The sequence below is a fragment of the Platalea leucorodia genome (assembly GCF_965183815.1).
Source record: "Platalea leucorodia genome assembly, chromosome: 1".
In the NCBI taxonomy this organism is placed as follows: domain Eukaryota; kingdom Metazoa; phylum Chordata; class Aves; order Pelecaniformes; family Threskiornithidae; genus Platalea; species Platalea leucorodia.
In genome coordinates, this window is record NC_138823.1 from 94,829,888 (window position 1) to 94,853,841 (window position 23,954).

The window sequence follows — 23,954 nt, forward strand, 5'->3', positions numbered from 1 at the left end:
CCTTGAAATATTTAGCCGAGAGAAACACACTTCAGAAGTGGGATGTAGGTGAAGTTTCATTAGGAGTATACCAGCCACTTAATGGATTTGACATGTTAAAGCAATTTCCAGGGGAATCTGGGAATTCTCTTTGCTGGCACCGTGATATGCTCTGGAAGTTGTCCCCTTTTCCAATGCATCAGGTAGTCAGTTGTTAAAACAGAAAGAAAAAACAAAGGCAAATAGTTAAACTGAGCCTGTAAATGGTTGTGTTTTGTTTTGGTTTTTTTTTTTGTAATAAAGGTAGGGTTTTTGCCTCAGCACCAAAAAAGGCACCTTTATTAGCATGGCTTAGAAGCAAATTTTTTAACTTTTACAATTCAGAGGCAGCAGGTGGTGTCTATAATGTTACTACATACAAGGGATTTATCGAAATACAGAACACAAGACACAAGTGCAATCAGACATGCTTTATTTCAAATTCTTATTACACTGTGGTTATAAAAAGTCTGGAATGGAAAGCAGGTTTATATGCAAGAGCAAAAAATGGCTAATTTTGTTAGCTGATGTAGACTCTGGTAAGACTGCTTTATTACTTAACAGAGATGATTGTCACCTTGCATTTACAACACACTGTTCAGTCCCTTGTACCCCAGAGGGCTTATTTGGGAGACTTTGACATTGCAGAGTTTCTAACGTGGTCACATAAGCTGTACAAAATGAGTGTGTGCCCATGCCTGAAGTGAAAGCCCCCAAAAGTCTGGTGTTCCTGGATCCAGGATCCTGGATGCCTTTGCTTTGTTCCTCATCCTTTAGCAAAAGAGCAGCCTGCATTTCTCCCCTCCCAGGACTTGCTTATATTTAACAGCTGGTCACAGGTTTTGCAGGAGGCAATGTGTGACAAGAAGAGGAGCAGAAGGCAAGTCATCTCCTTTGCTTTCTCACTAATGAGACCACAAAATGACATGGCCATACACAACACAATGAAGCCCCAGTCTTTAATGAGCATGAGGCTCCTTTTAACTTCTTTGGAAGCTCAATTAGCTCACCTGTGCTGTTAGTATGGGACATGCTCTTACACACTGTCGCCAGTGGAGAGCAGTTCCTGCAGCTTGTGGCATGTGCATCTTTGCCTCTTGGAAAAAGATCCTAAGAAGGATTTCAGGGGAGATGAGAAATGAACACACACAGCCCCCGCTGCCCTAGCACAATGGGGTACATGGCTTAGGGTGGAGTGGTACCCTGCATGGAAGACTAATGGAAACTACATATTCAATGCAGCTTCTGGGCCAGAAGGTCCTCAGGGGAAGAGCGATGCCCTCAGGGCAGGAGGACTGCACCTGACAGAGGAATATGCTGTGAGAAAGGCAGGAAGCAGATCCAGCTTGTGGAGTTTCTGAATCTCAGGATACATCTTTATTCCTTTTCCAGCTGAGCTTCTGTCCCTGTGTATTCTGGGGTTGCTCATGTAACAGGACTTCATTCTGCAGTAGCCGTGATTCCTGGGAACTTTCAGGCATGGTTTAATCTAAACTCATCCTCAGGTGTTTAATCTAAACTCACCCCCAGCTCCAGCGCAGGATATTTGCTAGGCTTGTGAGGCTGGCAGAAGATGACTCTCAGGCTGCCCCCTCCGATCCTCTCTCTTTCACCCCATTTACCAGCTGGCAGAGCCTGGACTGCTCTGGGGCAGCGAACCCTGCCGACACACACACACGTGGGAAATGGGGGTGCAGGGTGGGTTCAGGAGAGAAGAAAAGGCAGAAGAGGATGAAGAGAGAACACATCATACGCCAGAGATGTGACCAGGAAATGCAAGTTTGGTGTGATGAACTCTGAGCAGGGGCATGAAAAACTCTGGATTTTCATCATGCAAAGGAGAGGAACAGTGTATCAGCAGCATATGGGATGGGATGAGGGCATGAAATACAAGAGTGAGTATGTGTGCGTGCCTGCACGCATGAAAGAGTAGGAGAAAAAGCATAGGGAAGCAGCAAGAGGAAACAAGGAGCTGGGAATATTCTGGAGATAACACATCCTGGGAGATGCTTCCAGCAAAGCAAACTCTCCATGAACTTGACAATTATAACATTGTAAGGTAAAGCAGTCCCTTTAGCTAGAAATACCTGTTTTTATTGCAGCCTGAATGATTTACCATAGGGTTGTGTAATTCAGTCTTAGAATTTATAACACTGAGTTCTTTTTTTTTTTTTCCTCTTTTCAGTGAAATATCAGGTCTTAATTAAAAGTAAAGTTCAGACTACTTTGGTGAATGGAGCTTTTCAGATTCTCTTGCAGCACTAATGTAAAAGACCATAAATACAAGTGAACTATAGGAATAATATGGCCTAAAATTGCCTTTAATTACATGTATCTAATGTTAAATCATTCACTATCCAGGTGCTTTTTCATGCTCTCCCCAGTCTTACCAATTAGTTTTCTTTATCAAATTTTGTTCAGCACAAGGATGACCAAAATAACAATACGCAGATTTCTACCTCTTCCCCCCCGACCCCCACAACATGATATTTTCAAATATAGCTAAATGAGAGATGAAGGAAGCACCTTGGTTCATGGTTTCTGAATCTGGACATTCAGCTCACCATACACATGCCTCAAAGCATCACAATTCAGGCTTGCAATCAGCTTTCGTAACCCTGGTCGTTTTGGGATGCATTTTACTTCCCAGATCAAGGTAGAGTTTGTTGGGATTTGCCTGCAGGGAAAAAGGAAAGCAACAATATTGTGATCAGTCAGCCAGTGCTCTCAACCTGACCCACAACTGGAGAAACTGAAGGTGGACAGTATAACACGTTTAAAATTTTTTATGTTTCACTCATTCTCGTAAGTGTACTATAAATTATTCCCTCCATCTTCTATGCCTCTCAGAACTGACTCTGTCAAAGCCTTTTCTAGCCTTTCCTCCAGGCTAATTTTAAATTTCAAAAATTAATCCATTTTCTTCTGCCTCCTGTCACTTCCTCTCATGATCACTTTCAGAATTATCTTCTTTATAGCTAAGATATACATTTTCTACTTTATAATTCCATTTTACCTGTTTATTATAGCCTATAGCCTGTTGGTGATTCCTGAAATGGTTAAATGAGAAGTCCTTGTTTTGAAGTGCCCAGGGCATTCCCATGCAAACCCGATGCAGTGCTGCTGAGATGCTGAGCCCCTCCGCAAGCTCCTACCCTGAACCAGCCTGCCATGGTTGTAACATCAGCAGATCTCCTCATTGGCCACATCAGATGAATTCTTCATGCCCATACAAATAAGTCAAAGTGTTCTTGGGAGTCCTGCTGTTAGCAGTTACTCTTTTAGGTTACGTATGACTCTTGATAACTCACACTATAAAGCAACTGTAGTCTGTGCTACTCTCGATTTTCAATTTTTGCTACAATTAAGATGCACGGAGAGCCACAAATATTGGGTTTCTGTGTTTTCTCAGTGCTTTCACTATGTTATGTGTGCAGATTTTGAAGGCTGAAATTGATTGATTATGTTTGGGGGATGTCAGGATACAGGTGCTCCAAAGGAACTACCAATGGAGAAGGTAGCATAGTGGGGAGCTATTTGTAAAAATGAATGTTCTTTTCCTCAGCATTAAGCAAGATGATTATGAATTTAGCCAGTGTTCTTATCTCACATGGCTATGATATTCTGCAAACAACCGAATAAAGTGAGAGTAAAGTAAGGCTAAACTTTAGTCACTGTTTCAGATTCTCATCTGGTAGGATTTGGCTCTCAGATGCCATGTCCTGTGCTAGGGTCAGGATAGAAATGACTGCCCAGGCTTAGCACAAGTTGCCACAAGCCAAGAAACCTTAATTAGCTCTAAATGAGCTAGCCTGGGATCCTCCCACCTGAATATTTCTTTCAGTGCAAGTCTGCCCCTGCTAAAATGAGAGGTATTCTAGCTCCTTAGAGGTTAGCTTAGGTATCTCTATGTGGCACTGCATTGCATTTTGCATATACAGTCATAGGTACCCTGGGGCATGTACCCAGTTTTAGAAAAGAAAAAGCAGAGGAAGATCGTATTTCTGGTGTGAGCATGTGCAGACCACTTCCAGCAAGTGTTTTCCCTCTTTTTATCTTTGTTCTTAATAAGAGATATTGTGTTCCCCTCAGGTGGCCTGCCTGCTCCATCAAATGCCCACTAAAGTGGTAACATGATAAAGCAATGACTTCAATTGCTGCACAAGGTTAAACACCTTTTTAAATTTAGAGTTTATGGGAATGATCTGCAACGGATTATCTGTATGGGAAGTGAAGAAGATATTATACAAGTCTGCTGTGCAGCAAGGTTCAGTCTACTTTCTTGATCACTTGGGGGCCGGATTCTCCAAGGATGAAGGTTTTCAGACCACTTCTTCACAGTGCCCCAGTGAGAGAGGGTAGCACTACCATCTCTGATTTATAGTACTATCATCTCTGCATGTATATATATTTATATATATATGTGTGTGTGTATGCAGCAAGACAACAGCTGTGCTGGGAAACCAAACTCACCTTTTCATGTTTCTCTACTGTCCTACTTCTGAAACAACTTGCTTCTCTCTACAGATGCTAATACTAGCTGAGCTTTGACATGTAGAAACATCTAAAGCAACTTACCTGGTAGTGTGAACGCATGCTTGGCTAAAATCCTTTTAACACTATCCATCACTGCCTGGTTAATTCTCATTTGTCATGCAAAGGCTACGCGCGATGTAGGAATTGCTGCTGCTAAAGGCTTTTCCATAAGTCATGCTCCTCATCTGTCTGAGGCTAATAGCTAAATATCTATCTATCTATCTATCTATCTAGTCTTTATGAATGGTCAAGACTGAAGTCCCTAAGCCACTTCATTCCCAGAATAATGTTTTATCAGCTGGAACACACATACTTGTTTTGTGGAGTCACCCAAGTGATACAGAAAAGTTACCTTAAAAATACAGAGAGGTCAAAAGTCTCATCCCCACAAAGAACTGCAAAAGCCACATCCCATATGTGACAGTCCCTGGTGGACAGGGAAGCAGTGGAAGGGTGGGGAAAGCCTGGAATAGGTTTAATTCCCTTTGCAAATGGAGTAAAGCTACCCTAATCTGATTTTCTTGGGAGAGAATTCAGTGATGAATTGTTCTGCGTAATATGCTGAGCCATCACCACACTGGAGCCATTTATCACTCTGAATGTATGGAGGCAAATGGGATTATTATTTAAATAAACTACAACTGCCCCTTGCTCTGTCCTCTGTGTGTATAACCTGCAGTCTTCATTCACCTCAGAGAAGTTAAATCTTAAAATGACTAAGCTGATCCATTTCCATTTTAAATGATGCCAGGAGCACTACTGAAAAGAGGAAAACATGATGACTTGAAGGAGAATGACGTCTGTTCCGTGAGTCATTTTTCTCCCTAACTCCTGTGCCTTTGATGCACCTGACAACAACTGCATCCTTGAAGGTGAGAGCAGCCCACAGCAGCTTTTGGATTGAGAAGGATGCAGAACAACAGGGGAGGCTGGCACGGCTGGGCAGCAACGAGGGCTATTGCCACAATTTGTGTAAGTCATGTGGACTATGCTGAGTCATGTTCAGCAGCATCTGTGACATACCACATGCACAAAGCAAGCACAGTATGATGCCCTTTCACAGTCATTTTTCTATCCAGCTCCACTCTGGAGACTGGTTTTAGATCTTTTTATCCCTGCCCCAGGTGCAATCAGGCTCAGACCTCCCCTACTAGCTGCAGATAACGCTGACAATTTATGCAGCTGCTGAAGCACAGGCAATTTTTCAAACTCCTTTTGCACACACCTGGGGACCATCAGCTCAGGTAATGATAGATAACACTGCTTTGGCTGCCCAAGACTAAGCAATGGCTGCAAAATATTCCAAGGCTCTCAGTTATGTATCCTGGAACTGGCTAGTGCTGAGCTTATAACACTGAACTCAAATGAAAAGAGGGTTTAGGAAACAACTTGCTTAGTGTACAGGTACCACTGTGTCAGCATGAGGTGCAAGTCTGAGTATAATGAAGGTGGCTTTCCTTTTCCTCAGGCTTGGGAGCACCCTGTGTTGGGAACACGCCTCTCTGCCGGGGCAGCCCCACGCAGAGGTGCTACCGGGGGGAGCTGTGTGCTCGCGTACCGGCTGCAGCCATCCCAGCGGGCTCTGCTGCATCCGACACACATTTTGTGTCCTGATATAAGCTTGCAAAGAGCATCTGAGGTACCTGAATGTCTTGTATAATCATGATTAACATGAGCGGAGAAAAGCCCTTTTTGAAAAACAGCACAGGACTTGATTTGCACATACTGAGCAAGTAGCCGTAAACACTTCATGTGTAGGATAAATCTGTCTTTCTTTCTGTGGTAGCGGCTCATAGGTGCTATTGTCAAGCGCTAAAAATAATGTAATACAGTGAAAAAGTAAACTCAGGCTGCATTAGCAGCTACCCACGACGACTACTCCTTCCTCCAACACTGGTACTGAACAGATGAAATGCTCTCACAGTCTCTCTGGACAGCCTGACTTCTGACTATTGAGACCTATAGCTCCCCTGTGGATTGAATTTTAAAGTAAGGACAGAGTGTCTGAATTGAATTACTCAGTGCAGCATTAGTTAAGTGTCTCTTGTGAGCTTGCTCCTGTGAGCAAGCAAGGGATGAGCTCCCAGCCAGTTGCGCTTTCTTCCCTACCTGAACTCCTTTTTCATCGTTCTCAGCACACCGGGTCCCTCAAGGCGGAGCGTGACATTCTCCAGGGTTTGTTTCAGAGGATTGGTGAATTCCACAGTCACAGACATTTCTTTACCAGCTACCGTCTCACCTTGGGTCTGCAAGACAAGGAAAGGATAATGCTGCACAAACTGATAATAATAAAATGCCCCATGGTGAAAGACGTAGGGTTAAACACACAGTACTTGCAAGGAAGGAGAGGAGGGGGAATGGAGCACACAGCAAAACAGCATGAGGCAGAGAAAACCTAGTCAGAAGAAAATTCTTGGATGGGTCCATAGGTACCACTGCAGATTTTTCTACCCATTGCAATTTTCCCTCAAGCCACATGGCAGGTCAAGAGGCAGGCCCTCATTTCCACACAAAAAACAGAAATCTGCATGCACAGTCCTGAAGCTGAGTGTCCAACTGAGGGCGAGTCCAGCTGAGGGGGCCTCTCACCCAGATTCTCCCCCCCTCCCCACGCTCCCCACCAGCACTGAAGTGCATGGCCTGCTCAAGACGTAAGCTCCGGAAGAGAAGGGCAGGTCTTATTACCCTAAATTAGAAACACCAGGTCATACTGCTTGCACCCCCCAAAAGTGTTGTGCCAGTCTTCCTCCTGCCTTGCAACCACCTCTTGTGCTCTGAAGGGTTTCTAACCCTGTGCACGTGCTCTACATAGACCCGAGAGCCAGTTGCCCTCCAAAACCCTCACATAGCAAAAAAGCAATACATTTTGCACTGGAAAATATTAAACTGCGAGACTAATGAACAGTGATCGCATTGAGTTCCATGTGTGTTATGGTACACAGCTGAAGGGATCTGTCTGTCCCTTCAGATCAGCGCCGGTAGTACAGCTGCCTGGAAAACACTTCCAAATGAATGTGTTTTTAAAAAAAGACTACATGCATGGGGATTTTGGTTTTTTTCCCCTAGAAACACAACATTTCTCACAGAATATAAAAGGCTCAGGCAAGGGTTTTCAACTTATGGCTGGCAGATCCCAGCTGGTCCATGGACTACTTAAAGGGCCTTGAGGAAGGTAACTAAGAAAAACAAGTCTCTTGTCAATACATTTAAAGTGCTATGCTGGGGTCTGCAGCTCTACTGCAAATTTTTAAGGAGTATGACAGTTACAAAAAACTGGAAAGACTCTGGTCTAAAGGATCACTCTGCACCAAATACCAATATATTGACTGGAATAAAGAATGAGATACTCACAGCTAAGCTCTCAACAGCATTTGACCACCTGACTTTGCAAAAAGACATTGATGACATTTTCAGAATTCCCAGCCCAATTAGAGGTCTTATCTCCTTCTTATTTCAATTGCCCATTTAAGATCACTGTTACATGGGGGGACTCAAAATCATCCTGAACTTCCACACATGCAACTGAGACCATGACCTGTATTTGCCGAGCTTATTTTTGTAACCTGTCTCAAGCTAAATTCGAATAAGGTGTAATTTCCTACACTGTTAACTCTGGCAATCTCCTTAGACCAACAGAGAAAGATCAAAGGTGTATCTGAAGACAAGAGGGGAAATATATTTTTTCATTCTTCTCCCTTACTCTCACATTAAGAACTCCAATCTACCAGTCAAATTCAATGAAGAAATCTGACAAGAAATCTAGGGAGATAAGCTTCTTTAGATTTCTTAAAAAAAAACAATAAAACAAAGTTTCCTATATAAATACATAGGTGTATATACACACGCACACACACACATGCTCTTAAAAAAAATCCAGCTATTAAAATTTCAGCTTATTTTTACACATCACAAAGAAGCAGAGAAGAGACAAACTCAGTTTTACTAGAAGACATGGTTATTGGACAACAACCTATCTCATATACTAAACATCCTTTCTTCATAACAGCAGGGAGGATAAACTATTTTGAAGCTGAAATTTGGGATCCTGTATAAGATGTTCTGTTTAAGTATTGAATTGAAAGAACTCTCTACTTTCAAAATTTGGTTATTGAAGACAGGTGTTTGAAGTAGATTTTATCTGTCTTGTTTACCTCCTCTCTAGAATGCTCAGTAAAACAAAAAAACTTTTATTTGAAAATACCAATAAACTGATCAGATCATAGTGACATTTCTGCAGACCACGAAATATTTTCCAAACTTCACTGTAGTTTTGATCTACATTTTTTAAAAAGCTTTTTCTGCAGAAGGCTGCTGTTTCAGCTTACTACATATATTATTATATGGGAACATGAACATTGGTTCAAATAAATACACAGGGAGGAAAAGGTCTATAAACTTAGATTTTTTTCAAGGTCCTGAATTTTAGGGAGCTGCATTCATGTTCATGTAAAGCTTCCTGAACAGGTGTTCTGATTTTTTTTTTTAGTATTAGGAAAAAAGCAGATCCAAATGACATCATTCAAAGCAGATGAAGGCTCAGCGCTTTTGAAAAGGAGGCAATTTATTTGGATGCCCAGGTATGAACTGAGAACTCTCAATCTCAGCCCTGCCTTTGCCATATGACATAGGGTCCTTGTCCTATCAAAAACATTACACTTTTACGTTTTCATAGGTATCATGCCACCGTCTGCAGAAATGCTTGAACTTTCAGGGAACTCCGCCAACAGTACATTCACAGAGTGGCAGCAAAGCACTGAAATCCTGAAAGCGTCATCCCAAATGGATGCTGCCCATCCAAGTTGGGAGAAACTTCCCACAACACCTGCAGGAGCTTTCCAAGCAAATTCACCTCAACAGCAGGGTCCTTCATTCTTCAGCAAGAGGCCTCTGTGCTGTGTTGCTTTAAATATAATAGACTTCTGAAGTAGTTAAAGGCTTGAGTGACTTGAGTGAGTAATCTCTCTTACTCTTTGAGTTTCTCCAGCTTTCTCAGATCTTTTCCCCTCTACTTTACTACCAGTGATGTTGTCAGCCTCAGACTTCAATGTAGGGATGCTCAGTACAATATATAACATACCTATACCTAACATACCTATACACCCTCATACACTCCAGCCAGCTGCTGCTTTATGAGGTCCACATTAGACTGAAGGTCTAACATGCACACGCACAGATACACCCCACCATCCCAGAAGTCAATGTGACAGCCTGTATGCAGCATGGTGGTCGCTCCCCCTCCACCCCAGCCCTGAGCTACCTTGATCCTCAGGGTGGGAATTTCCAGGACTGTCGCCTTCTGTGTGGCCAGAATCTTCCCCGTTTCATTGATCCGTGCCGTCACAAAGAAATGAAAGGAGGCTTGGTCCAGCAGGTCACTCAGGTACTCGCTTGATTTGATCACAACATCAAAAGATGTAGCTGAGGGGAGAAACAGGAAAGGAAAAAGGCATCTGAAGCAATCTAATGGCTAATTGCTCCTCCCATCATGGCTAGCACCAGTTACACAAGCACCTTGGAGAAAAGGTGGCCCACCACCAAAGAATGATTTGTTTGCCCAAACTATCTTCATTTCCTTACCTCACCATTCCCCCTCATATCTTTCCTCTTTCCATTTAGGCTGTGAGCTCCCTGGGGCAAGGGCTGGGTTTGTGCACAGCCTCTGCCCAGCGCCCGTCAGCACGGGCCCAGGTCACTGTTGAAGGTTTCTAGGCACTACCACAAAATAAGTGAGAAGGAAGACTGGCAATAAATAGCTATTGGGCACAAAGGTCCAAACCAGCTTTTGAGTGTCACCCCTGTAAATGTTTGCTCTTTCACTTTATTCCTGTGCTTTCTCTGCCTCTCTTTCTGGCAGAAGGATGCCACCAGAGCAGCCACTGGGGGTTGTGAGCCCATGCAGGCTACCTGGGAGACCACCTGCTCTCCAGGGTATATCTGGATATCTTCCTTTGTCCTAGACTGGACTTGCCTGCAAAATTTAGCAAGAAGGTCCTCCTGTCACCAGCATGCCCTCCAGAGAGATTTCACGTGCTCCCTGACAATAATTATTGGAAGGAACAAGTCCCCGTAAGCTAGATGGTTGAGATGCAGGGAATCATTAATTTTAACCGTATTGAACTGCAATTCCCAGGCCAACAATGGTGTGAGAATGTGATGCAGAGAAGCAGACCTGCTAACTAAATGACCAGGCAGAATATATAGATCTGGAGCTCTTGCCTCTATAAACATTCATTATAACCCTAGTAAACATATCAAAATCTCCCATCTGTTAATTATGGTTATTACTGTTATCCATTATTTGTATTGTATTTGTGATATACACTGTACACACTGAGATAACTGAACTCAGTTGGGTAAATGACATTCACCCCTTCTCACTCTTTTGATCCGCTCACATCAAAACCAGTTCCTTGATTTGGTTTCCAAGTTATTCCCTTGGTGACCACCTGACCTGGATTTACCAGGCCAGCCTTAAATTTACTTGATGTGCTCCCCCTCCCTCCCTCCCTCTCACTCTGCATCTCTTGTAAAAGAATTTCCCATAATGCCCCAAACTGCAAATTACACATCAGGCAAGGTATTTCTCATCTGTGTAAAGTAAGTAAATAAATAAACAAATTAGTTACAATCAAAGAGAAATTTACTTTACAGTGGAAAGAAAGATGAACTTTTCTGTTTAAATTTAATAACAACAGGAAAAAAAAAGAATAATAGACTTCCATTTCCTTAGCACTGGCTGTGCTGGGAAGTTGCCAGTACCACTTACTGCACCTGGGAAAGCCAAGGGAGACACAACACCAAGCTGCCTTACAGCCGTTCAAAAAAAAAAAAAAAAAAACCAAAAAACCCTAAATATAACCTAGTAGATGCAAGAGCACCTTTGAAGGCACTGGAAGGTTTAAGCTATTCAAATCCTCAAAGATGTTTTCAACCCACACAATTCCTTTAATCATTATTCTGAAAATCATGCGTTCACTTCCTGTTTGGAAACTTAGTTCGTTTCATTCTTTCAGTGGCATGAGCTGGAAGAATGCCTTTGATACGTCTGTATTATATTGTAATTTTTTCTTACCTCCATATATATGTATATATACACTTCTTGCCATGAACAAAGCCTACAAATTCTGCCTGAGTGCCTTGGAAGGTATGCTACCATCACACCCCTGACAGAGTATTCTCACACTGTTGCAAATGATCACGCTGCCTCCTTTCACACTGCCCATCTGCTCAGACACCGTTCCTGATTGCATGCACACTCCTTTCCAAGGTAAAGCTGAAAGAATTAATGTTCAAGTTTTATGTATCACCTTCAGAGATGGCATAAGTGGTGAGGTTTTTTTTTTCCTGTTGTGGGACAAAGTGCTCCACAAGTCGATGACTATAGCTCAGCTATAAGCTAATTTCCACTTTGAAAGGTGGTAATACTTTAAAACATGTCTCCTTGACCAGAAGCAGTGATGGGGACACACTTTTGGTACACATGCAAAAAATTCATGTCCTGTTCTCTCTGGTGCTTCTCTTTCTAGTCTGTGTTTACTCGCCATCAGTCAATTCAGAGTTTCCAGCACTGTTTCAAGAAGCTTTTTACAAACCATTTACTTAACTTAGAAAAAATGAATTATGAGGCTCAGTGATGCTTAAACAGCATCTATTCATTTCATTTCTTGCACAGAAGAGATAGATGAGCCTCAAAGCACTGCAGAAGCTGTGTTTCAGGTAATAATACCTTACACAGACCTTTGATGCAAGAGCAGATGTAAGACTGAATTTTCCCTTGTCAAAGAAGTGGCACAGACTTTAGACTGAGCAGTTGAAATTGATTTTTTTACTGTACCTAGCCAAATCTCCAAAAAGTTTTGCAGTATTTCAGATCAATTATTTAGTAACTGATGCAAGCCAATATAAAAACCCACACTGTGTTTTGATAGGCTGTGTTGGAACAACCCAATGCAACCCAGAGTCAACCCATTACCAGACCCCTTGCAAATGAGTCAGGGAGTTAGAAAGAGCCAGAAAGCAGCTGTCAGGGCTTTGTTATAGACCGGAGATAGAATTTTTATTAACCTTCACCTGTAGATCCCTGTAACTGGACTCCTACTTTATGGAGATTAATCAGCTTCAAATCAAAATGTGCAGTTTTAGATGATGCTCAAATTGGAGGATTTTTTTTCACAGCACGGCAGGAACCGTGATTTCATGGAGGCTTCTCACTGAGACAAAACCTATCCTCTTTGAGGAGAGAGGGCTCACAGTGTCTCCTGAGCTGGAATGAGACAGACAAGGCAGATGAGAAAGCTCTGAGGTCAGCCAGGGTTGCTGCGATTCAGCACCAGACCCGGATCAGGAAGCCCATCCTTTGGCCTCCCAAAGTCCTGCCACTCCTGCTGCACTCAGCAGAGATTGCCTTTGCCCAGTAGCAGCATCAAGAAGGAAAAATCATTGCTTCTGACTTTCTCAATAGGGAAGTCAAGTAGAGGATCCTCTGACTTAGCCTCCGTAACAGCATGTTCTCATCACTTTTGCTGAGCTGGAGGCACTGACCCAAGAGCACAAGCCTGTCAGAAGAACAAGCGATTGGCAGTCAGTTCTTGCTGGGATCTGCAACCAGCCTGCTCCATAGTGCTTTGGAGTAAAGCAGGTCCTCAACACTTCCTGAGTGTTTTCCAAATGGGGCTGCCATGGCTGACAGGAAATAAATTCATTATGTCCAAAATAAAAAAAGAGAACATTCCTCTTCCCTACTTCGAGCAGTGCAAAATCCTGCTCTCAGCCGTGTGAGCTAGGCTGCCAGGAACCGCTTTTCTCATGAGAAGAGGGAGACAGAATCTCCCCACCGCAGTCCAGAGGGCACTAGGAAAAGCAAACACTGTATCTGTAGAGATAACTCGCCTTTGGGTGCTGGCCAAGCTGATAAATGCCCCTGCTCTATAGTGGCACATTCTAGTCACAGATCAACTTTTTAGATTGCTGAGAATATAAAATCCTGAACCACCCAGTCCTCCAAAGCCAGATGTGCACTTGGACCCACTCAGAGCTTGTCAGCTTCTTTCAGGTAAGGCAAGATAGGCACCTTTTCGTCCCTGTAAATGACACCCTGGGGAACCAGAACTTTCCTTCACTTGCTGAGATACTGCTAGGAGACTAAAGGTATGAAAAATGATACCTTGCAGCTTAATATCTGCACTCCTTTGCTTTCTTTTGTACTAAATAAGAAAAATGAACAGTTCCCAAACATGCAGCTTGGTGTAAGAGAGCATTATGCAGGGAGTAACAGCCTGAAGAAAACAGCCTCAGCTCTAAATGACACAGGTGGCAGGGCAAGAGTTGGGAGTGGAGCCTCCTGATACCCAATAGAGTATCCTATCCCTAGCTACTAGAATTGGCTCTACCCATGGGTAGAGACATTGGTGACAGTTAATGACACAGAGAAAAAAAGCTAGCAGGTTTGAAAACAACTATGCAACTCTTACATGAAGAGGGTTCCAGTTTTGCACTGAAAGAGTGTTTCTTGAATTCATTTTTTGTGACTCCTGTATAAAACACAATGTTGCCTGAAAGGTATGTAGTAGCAGTGTAGTAGTTGCGACTTTTGTTCCTGAAAGTTATAGTGACTTTAAAGTCACTGCCAAGGACTGCTTTTTGCACTTGGAAGTCCATGTCAACATCCGTCTGTGGCTGATATGCAATATTTTGGGTAGTTTGCTTTTCAACGCCGTACATCACAGCAGTCTCAAGAGCCAGTCTCTCCTCCTGTGAGCCTAGAAATGAATGAAAATCAAATTTAGAAGAGAAACAGGGGTACTGCATTAGCCCACTCACCTATCACAAGGGTGCATCTTCCATAGTTTGTGGTAGCTGAAATGAATGGATGAGGACAGTAAACCTTCCTCTGGTGAAGTTAATGTTACGAGAACTTCACAACTTCCAAATGAGCTGGTCTTAAAGATTCAAGCCATATCAGATAAATTGACCTAGCTTAACTGATATTAATGGAGCTATGCTGATTTACTCTGTGCAAACATCGGTCCTGAGTAAGAAATGTCTAAACAGCTGCACAAAAAGCCTTGAATTGTTTTGAATGCTTTGAGTTACTCCATGACTACCCTTTGTTTTCACTACAGCTTACTCAGTGCAAAGCATTTCTGAGTAGCAAAGTCTGTGTTGTTATCAAGGCATCTGCAGTGTTTCTGAGATGGAGTTACAAATAAAGGATTCCAGAGGGCACCTTGGCAGCTTTTCATGCAGCTCCTTCAGTGCCAGAGGTCTGTAAATCCACCATCCAAGATCTGACTGAGGTAAACCTACATCAGTATGGTCCTACCCCATTTCAGGTTACCTTCTTGGAACTTGTACTCCTCAGTAATCTCCATCATTCCATCACCCCCAACTTCCTTGGTCACAATCAACTGCCCAATGTGCGTTGTGTCAATTTTTTCTATCACTTGGGTTCCATTTTTCTCCCTTCTTGAGTAAACAATATCACTATTCACCTATAAAATTAAATGAAAAAGGATTGAGGCATATGGAAGTAGAGAGAGGAAGGGTAGCCAGCCTATCTCCCCTCAAAACAATGACATGTTGACTTGAAGTCCCATGTTTAAAATTAGTCATATGCTACAATAATGACTAGGTTAATTTTACTATTTGCAGCTCCAGAACAAAGGACAGTGTAAACTTGAGCAGGCTACAGAGATACTGTTCGGACTTGGGGAGCATGATTACACATTTCTTGCAACAAAAAGCTTTAGACTACAGAGAGGGGAATGCTTCATTGATAGAATATCTTTATTCTTTTCTGTCCTAAGCTATATACAATTCAATTAGAGAGAGACTTGGCTCTACAGCTGCTGCAATTCTGGGCACACCTCTGGTGGTGCAAGAGGTTAAAACTCCAGACAGGGCTCTCTCGCCCCTCATGGAGATATTTCCCTCTCAGATCTGCCAGTCAAACCACCCATGTGAGCTCTCCTTGACCGACCGCAGCCAAAATGAACATGGTGAGCAAAGGCCTCTTTAAAATCACTGCATCCATTTTGACGGAAATAAGTAAGGGAGCCTTAACATAAGCAGCTTTGCTGGCAAGCTTGAGAAGGAGGTAACAGCTAACAAGGGATGAAGATGAGCCGCTAGAGCTAGTGACTCATTTGCCAGCATAGCTGGAATCTGGGAAGGATAAATGACCACAGCCTGAAGTTTCATCAGAGCCAGAGTAGCTTTTTCTGCTTATTATATTGGTGAGCAGACATTACAGAAATCTCTGTCATTCATTAGAGCCATATCACACCTACTGGCCAGCATGTCAAAATATAATTATGAGATTTTTCTTTGATGTGGAGTATATGTGAAGTAACTTCTCAATCCATAAATGGTAGTGGAGCCTTATCTTCTGTCTCACCGGTGGTCCCACTGATATCACTCAACGCACTAAAAATTTTCAGGTATGTACCTCAGCATAGACAAAAGGAGCATCAAATTGGAAGCAAACGTGACCATGTTTAATGGCTTGTACTGAGGCTGGGCCACACCTGTACATACCTACAGGGAGAAGAGAGATAAAGTGAGAAATCAAATTAATTAAAAAACATGTCAAAACGTTATATTTTCTCAAAGAAAAAGAATTCTTGGGGTTTGGTGAACTCTTTTAATAGTTTACAGGAACTCTTAACCAAGAAGTGAAAAGCTTTATTTCTGTTACCAGCCCTCTAAACAACACAGACTGAAGTCTGAAACAACCTAATGGTTTGGTACCTTAATGGCACTGTAAAGTCCACTGCAAGTCTCAAGTGCTTGAAACACAGTTACAGGTGGTTTTGGTTAAAGCAGATATTTTTGGGAGGTCTCAGTTATACCACAGACTGAGAGAGATCTCACTGCAAATTTGCTAAGACTGTCTTTTAAGAACTGGAAAATTAAGGACTGGGAAGAAACAATAGTGACTTTTCACTTTTTCTCTCCTGCCTACTGCTTGCTCAGGAAGTTTAGTAAGGACTGCAGACATAAAACGAAGGAGAAAGAGTTGCATCAGGCTCAGGTATAGGTTCTCTAAAATTTTAGAAGCCATCTTTTGGCAACAGGACTACACCTCTTCTGTACCAAGCAGGGCCCTTCTCATGCAGGATTTTGTGCACATGCATCATGAGCAGTGTTATAATAAGGACAGATTTATTTCAGAGCTCAAAACAAATCAGGAGAAGGCCCTGAGCACAGGTGAGTGTGGTTATCTGGTGCAGGAATTTGTCACCAGCTATATGGTGCCACTGGCTCACCTATCATCAGCTCAGAACCCAAGCGCTGGAAAGAGAGCTAAGGAGGACTTCAGGCAATATTACCATCACTGGTTTCTTGAGGTGTCCCATCAACAACCTGCCATCCTCCAAAACCAACAGGAAGATCAGGTCTGGTCATCCACGCTTCATTCCAGCAATGATAGTTCCTTAGACAAGAGATGAGACCAGAATATTAAATTCTTGGAAAGAAGACAAAAACAAACCTGCATATTTATGTCCTGCCATTGCTTCAATAACAACATTTGCCAATTTAGGGGTGAAAAAGTTGGATAGTTCTAGAGAACAGATTTTTAGGTCTAAAAGTTTGCTACCTATCTGTTAAAACCTGAAGGCCACAATCCTTCATTGTAGTTTCTTGACTGCAAGTTGAAGAAGCTTTTTGATTCTTCTAATGTGTTTTGAATGCAAATGTCTCAGAAAAATTTCCAGTGCTTGGAGATCGTTGGGTATATGAAGAGCTACACAAACTACAATGCCTTTCCTGCCAGACACTTCCACTTAAGTGTGCCTGCTAAAGCAAGCTTTGAATCTTCTTCAAGCCATTGAAGCATGGTCTGGTTTATAACTATTAAGACTGAAGCTTTGGTGCCTCTTCTGAAGAGATTTCAGGATCAGCTCTACAATGTACAGTGTGTAGCTTTGTTTTCATGGTTCAAAACAAACATGCTTAGCTGGTTTCAATGTTGGTTGAGAAAAAGACTATAAGATATAAGATTATCCTCATTGTGGATTCCTTATGAGGTCTTCCCAATGTGTCATACCAGTGAGGGAGGTCAGATCTCCTAGAACAGACAGCTTTCCATAAAACCCACGTACAACCACTGTGGGCCAAGTCTTGCCTTTAGGGCCCCGGACAATATGCTGAAAGGTGAATTTCTGAGAGTGGTTCATCTAGGCGCTCAGGGTTGAAATGCCCTCACTTGGCTTGGATGCTCAGGAAAAGAAAAAAACACTACAGCACCATCACAGTCTGCCCAGAATGTTTTGGAGACGGGCAGAAAAGAAAGGCAGATCTTGTAACTTCCTGCAATGCTACTGGCGCTCAAGGGAGAGCACAAGCAAGAAAAGACGACAATCTAGGAAGAGGGTCTTGCAATAAAGCCAGCAAAGTGTTTGAATTTCATTACTGTAAAAAATAAAGGAAGGAAGGAGTAGAGAAAGGGGCAATTTTGCTTGCAAATTATACATATCCTACAGCAGATATGAATAAAATTACATCTGTGTAGCTGCTGATATAGCCCCTAGTACATGCAATGATATTAGCAACCAAAATGGGGATTGTTAAACTCTTCCGTTTCATTAATAATAGGTGAAAACCAGCCATGGAGCAGAGTCGGAAGGATCTGAGGCTTGTCTAACAAGACGTTTCAAAGTGGAAATGAAAGCTTGAATCAGGGTAAAACTTGTCAGTTAGGAGAGTTAATGAAGCAGCACTACAGAAAAAGGAATTATTGAAGGAAAATGACGCACACTCAAAGAATTTTTGATGCTGCTGAGAGCAGTCAATGCTGAATCATGCTCGCAGAGCTTTGCTGAAGGCTACCAGAGAATGGGGACGCACTTGCGGTAGGTGGGTTTTTGAAAACTGTTATGCCAATATGTGAGAGAGACAATCCCTGCCCTGAAACCTTCACTGATTCACTTTGAATCAAACTCAGATGTGTCACTGGCTTTGTGTTCTGCGAAAGAAGAACCTGAAGAGCAGGCAGGAGGAAAGGATGATAAAACCAAGTGGGGGATAACAGCGCAGAAAATGGCAGCTCTGCTTCAATTCTGTAATTAGGTAATGCAGGTTTTTTCTAATTTTTTTTTTTTTTCTATATTCATCCTAGGGGACAGGACCTTTCTTCCTGGTTTCTATTGGTGTAGTGTTGGGCGCAACAGGATGGCAATTTTTTTAGGTCTGCTGCCATGCAAATAACAAATACACTTAAGGATATGGAATGTGAATGGACAGAAATACATTGTTTGTAAAGCACATGAGCATTGAGGAAAGGAGGATGAGGGGAACATTTCCTTCTCCAAAATGTAGCAGAAACTTCTCTGTGGTAGAAATGAGCACAGCTGAGGCGCTGCCTTGCCAGCCATAATTTGTTAAACTGATTCTGTAGTTCTTGTATTCTACAGCAAGCCTGAGACATTAAAGAAAGCAAGAATGGCTATACAGATCAATGCAGTGACCATTAAATATTTACAGAGATAATTACGAATAGACTAAACAAAGCGATGGGGAAATTAATAAAAGATGATCAGGTGGGTTATATGCCTGGAAGACAATTTAAGACGGGTACTTCGTATTGCTTATGAGACAAGCACATGCTGGAAACAGCTTCTGCCCTTTCATTAGCTAATAAGCTCAGGCATTGGGGTTGAGAGAGACACTGATAACGTTATTGAGAAATCAGAGAAAAGTGAGCTGGAAGTGAATGGGAGAGCAGAGGCCTCAGAAGAGCTTTCTCCGTGGGCCTAGACATGGATGAACCCCTGTGGGGCCAGGTGACTTTGAGCAAGTTTCTGCTGATGTACTGACATTGTTCTGCTTGGACCTCACAGTAAGAGTGAGTCTTGATTCCCATCCAAGACAAATATTCTTTAAGTGTCTCTATATCATCATTAAGAAAGACAAGGAGAACAAAGTAAGGGGACAGAGGCAGTACTGATGGGCCCAAATCCGGCCAGGTTTATAAAAATAACTTTTTGCAAAGTCTGTGTAATTTTGTATATGTGTTCTGTTGTTGTCGTTGTTTCCTATCCTGAGGGAGAAGATGATCTTTAATAAAAATAAATAAACGTCAGATAACATTCAGAGGGAGCCCCACACTCAGAGATTGATTGGACTAAAAATCCTGGCTCCAAGTATCCCTGAAGTCTGAGAGTATTTAAAACCTGAAGACAGATCAGCTCCAGCAGTACAAGGCAATAGAAATGATATATTAATAAAGAAAAAGAGCTTTGCTTCCAGTTTTCAGGAGATTATAAATAAAAGTGAGAAATACATTTTAAAAAATCATTATAAATACCTTGAGCTTGTCCTCTTAAAAAAAAAGAAAGAAAAAAAAGAAAATAAAAGAAATAAAAGAGACATTAAAAATAAAATCAAGGTTAAGACACAAGCCATTTAAAGTCGGCATGCGGGCTACCATGAAGTGTTACAGAGTAATGAAGAGAAAGGACACAGAGGAGAAATGAAAAGAAGTGTGTAATATATTAAAGTCATGCCCAAAGGGTTATGTGCACCATGTACTAATAAATGCACCAGGAGGACGGAAGGATGAACAAGGCAGCTCAAAAAGTAATCAAGCTGAAGAAAAGCAAACGTAGGATGGGAGAATGAAATGCTAGTGTGAAGTTGCATATAGATTTCAGTGGAGTAAGGATGATTTTGGATGATCTGGCCCTGTCCCAAAAGAATGGAAAAAAAAACAGGACTGAATTAAGAAGTCTAGGGAAACAGCTGGGAAAAGGAGAGGTAGGAAAGTAAAAGGAAATGTCAAAAGTGGGTGAAAGTTATTTCACAGATCAGGTTCGGAGAAGGAGAGAAAAGATGAGATGGTGGAAAGTCTGAAGCATGGCAATGATCCATTACTGGGTGTATGTGGACTGAGCAGTGAGGTGGCCAGTCATTGAGTCTTGTTTCACATTATTTATAGGCAGAGGAGGTTTCAGAAGAGTGACTCTTCCTTTACTGCTCTGTGAGCCATAGAAGGACCAGCCACCTGCCCCCGTGAGATGTACTGAGGTCCTGCTGTCACATAGACCAGATGCAGCTTAGCAAACTGGGAACCCCCAAGGATTCTAACAGGAGGGAGCAAGGAAAATAGCAGGACCACAACCCTGGACTTCAGGAGAGTAGGCTTTGGACTATTTAAAGTCCTGCTTGGAAGAATCCCATGGGAGGCATTTCTGAATAGAAGATGGGCCCAAGAGAACTAGTTGTTTTTCAAAGGTCACCTCCTCCAAGCTTAAGAATGCTCCATCCCTATGCACAGGAAATCAACTGAAAGTGGCACAAGGCCCGCATGGTGAACAAGGTGGTCCCAACTAACCTCAAACATAAAAAAAAAAAATGCACAAGAGGTGGAAGCAGGGACAGGTGGCCAGGAGGAATATAGAGACATTGTCTGAGCATACAGAGACAGGTTTAGGAAAACCAAAACCCAGATCAAACAGAGTATATCAAGGGCCTTGAAGAGCAGTAAGAAAGGCAAGTACATCAGTATCAAAAGGAAGACTATGGAAAATGTGCATCTGCTGCTGAATGGGGCAGGGGACCTGATGGCAAAGGACTAAGAAAAGGCCAAAGTATTCAAAGTCTTCTTTGCCTTGTTTTTTACTACTAATATTTGCCCTCCGGAATCATGACCCTTGAGACCAGTGTGGAAGTTTGGAGTAATGAAAATTTACTATCTGTAGAGGAGGAACAAGTTAGAGAACATTTAAACAAACTGGACACACAGAATTCCAATGGATCTGATGGGATGGACCCAAAAGTGCTGGGGGAGCTGGCTGATGTCATTGTAAGACTACTCATATCTATCTTCGAAAAGTCATGCTGATTGGGGGAGGTTCCTGAGGACTGGAAGAAAGCAAGTGTCACTCCTTTCTTCAAGAAAGAGAAGGAGTACCCAGAGAACTACAGAATTGTCAGCCTCACCTTAACCACGTGTGGGTGTGGTGCTTAGGGACATGGTTTAGAGGTGGACCTGGCAGTTAGGTTAACAGTTGGACTCGATGATCCCAGAGGTGTTTCCCAACCTTAATGATTCTATGATTCTATGATCCCTGGGAAGGTTATAGAGCAAATTCTTCTCAAAAACATTTCCGAACATATTAAGGACAAGGTGATTGGCAGTAGTCAGCATGGATTTACAAGAGGCCAGCTATGCCTGACCAACCCGATAGCCTTCTGTGATGAAATGAATGACTAAGTGTGCAAGGGGAGACCAGAACATGGGGTTTGTTTTCTCTTTTGACTTTAGCACCATCTCCCCAAACATCCTCATAGACAAACCATTGAAGTATAGACTAGATAAGTGGACAGTAAGGTTTATTGAAAACTGGCTAAACTGCTGGGATCAGAGGATTGTGATCACTGGTGTGAAGTCCAGCTGGAGCCTAGTCACTAGTTGTGTACCCTGGGGTCGATACTGGGTCCAACAGCGTTTAACATCCTCATGAATGACCTGGATGACAAGACCTACTACACCCTCAGCAAGTTTGCTGATATAGAAAACTGGAAGGAATGGCTGATACACTAGAGGCTGTACATGAGGAGAGGCTGAGAGAGCTGGGACTGTTCAGCCTGAAGATGGGAAGGCTCAACAGGATCTCATCCATGTGTATAAATGCCTGGTTAGGGAGTTGGGGGGGAAGAAGACAGAGCCAGACTCTTCTCAGTGGCCCCCAGTGTCAGCACAAGAAGAAATGGGCGCAAACTAAAACACAGGAAATACCGTCTGAACATCAGGAAACACTTTTTTACTGTGAGAGTGGTTGAGCACTGGCACAAGTTTCCCAGAGAGGTTGTGGACTGTCCGTCCTTGGAGATGTTCAAAACCGAACTGAACACAGCCCTGAGCAACCTTCTCTAGCTGACCCTGCTTTGAGCAGGGGGGTTGGATGACTTCCAGGGGTCCCTTCCAGTCTCAACTATTCTGTGATGCTGTGATACAAGCTTCAGATATAAATGAATCTAATTGTTTTCCTTAGATTCCCTCTTGGTAGCAGATTATGGAAATTGCGTAAAAAAGGTTACAGCAACAGGTTCAGTCATTTTCTTCACCACAGAATGGGTTTATTACAGTTTTAATATAAAGACTTCCAGAGACTAAGTTGTTAATGAAACATGCTGATGAGCAGCTACACTGATGAGTTGAAGATATCATTGACACAAATCAGGTATATTAACACTGAATAGGACAAGTACCTCCTGAATATAGGAATATATATAGAGGTCACATTCACTGCTTCACTCTGAGGAGGAGAAGCTTGAGGCCCAATAACCCACACATAATTTCTACTGAACAGAGCATATAATCAATATATGCTACACTTCTCCTGTCAGACAGGAGACAGTAAGAGTTCGAGGAGGAAATTAGAGCACTGTCTTCACCAAAAGAATACCTAGACTGCATTTCTTCTTCCTAGGGAGTTTTCTTTTTATAAATCTGGTGATAGCAATTCAGTAACTTGTATGATACCTTAGCTTGTTTCTTTTTCAGCTGAACTGGATTTATTTTGGAAAGTACCTATTTGTGACAGTGACTTCATGTACAAAACGTAAAACTAGCCTACAAACATAAGGGACTGGGCAGAAGCAGGACAAGAAGGGTGTTTTTCCATATATTTTGAGGTATTCCTTTGAGCCTGGCTCCAGACTGATGGAAGTGCCCATCCTACCCCTTTCCATTTTTAGAAATGGCCTGGCCCTAAGGAGCACAAACCCATTCCAGCTCTCCTCCAGTGTGCTTAAATGTGTACTATACAGAATGGTAACATTAGTAGTTGGATCCCCTAGGGTATGTCGCTTTACAAGCACTTCATCTTAGTCAGCCTATTAACAACCCATTCATTCTGTTTTACATAAGCTAACAGTATTCTTTAATGCACAGAAAAAAAAAATAAACCACAGGCTTTGCTGTCATGTTTTTTACTACTTACATAGTCGACACATTAAAGACATTTGCCAGGAGAACTCACCAGACAGAGTCTTTTGTAAGTTTGGTGTCCACTTTCCCTTCATCATCCAGAAAGAAGTCCAACTGTAAATTGCCGTTGTTATCATGGGCAGAAGAATAGTTGGTAACGAGTCTTGCAGGTATCCCCAAGCACCTCAGAACTGTGGCAAAGAGATAAGTGTGATGAGAAGGACAAATATGAAGACTGTGCTCATGGATGACAGGATGAATAGGGAGAAACTATTAATAACTGGAATAAAATGGGAAAACTCAGCTAAATCAACCCAAATAATTCCTCCTATCTGCCTTTATATAGAATATGTTAAATATTTTATTCGGTCCCAAAACAATGAGCATTCAAGATATGCAATGGTACAATGGTTATAACCTAAGTAGCTGATTACTGATAGTTTTAGAATAGTCTTGCATAGTGACC

At 42.3% G+C, this 23,954-nt stretch overlaps 1 protein-coding gene across 1 annotated transcript in view; it reads right to left on the reverse strand.

The window, feature by feature from the left end:
- Nucleotides 1-465: 465 nt before the first annotated feature.
- The window catches only part of F13A1 (coagulation factor XIII A chain), a 60,719-nt gene continuing 37,230 nt past the window's right edge, over nt 466-23,954 (reverse strand). The window contains exons 8-15 of the mRNA XM_082324779.1: nt 23,541-23,679; nt 16,884-16,987; nt 16,001-16,089; nt 14,891-15,044; nt 14,025-14,312; nt 9,812-9,972; nt 6,664-6,800; nt 466-2,695 (exon numbers count right to left, since the gene is read on the reverse strand). Of these exons, the coding sequence (XP_082180905.1) occupies nt 2,551-2,695; nt 6,664-6,800; nt 9,812-9,972; nt 14,025-14,312; nt 14,891-15,044; nt 16,001-16,089; nt 16,884-16,987; nt 23,541-23,679 (1,217 nt within the window). The 3' untranslated portion in view covers nt 466-2,550. The remainder of the gene's footprint in view (nt 2,696-6,663; nt 6,801-9,811; nt 9,973-14,024; nt 14,313-14,890; nt 15,045-16,000; nt 16,090-16,883; nt 16,988-23,540; nt 23,680-23,954) is intronic.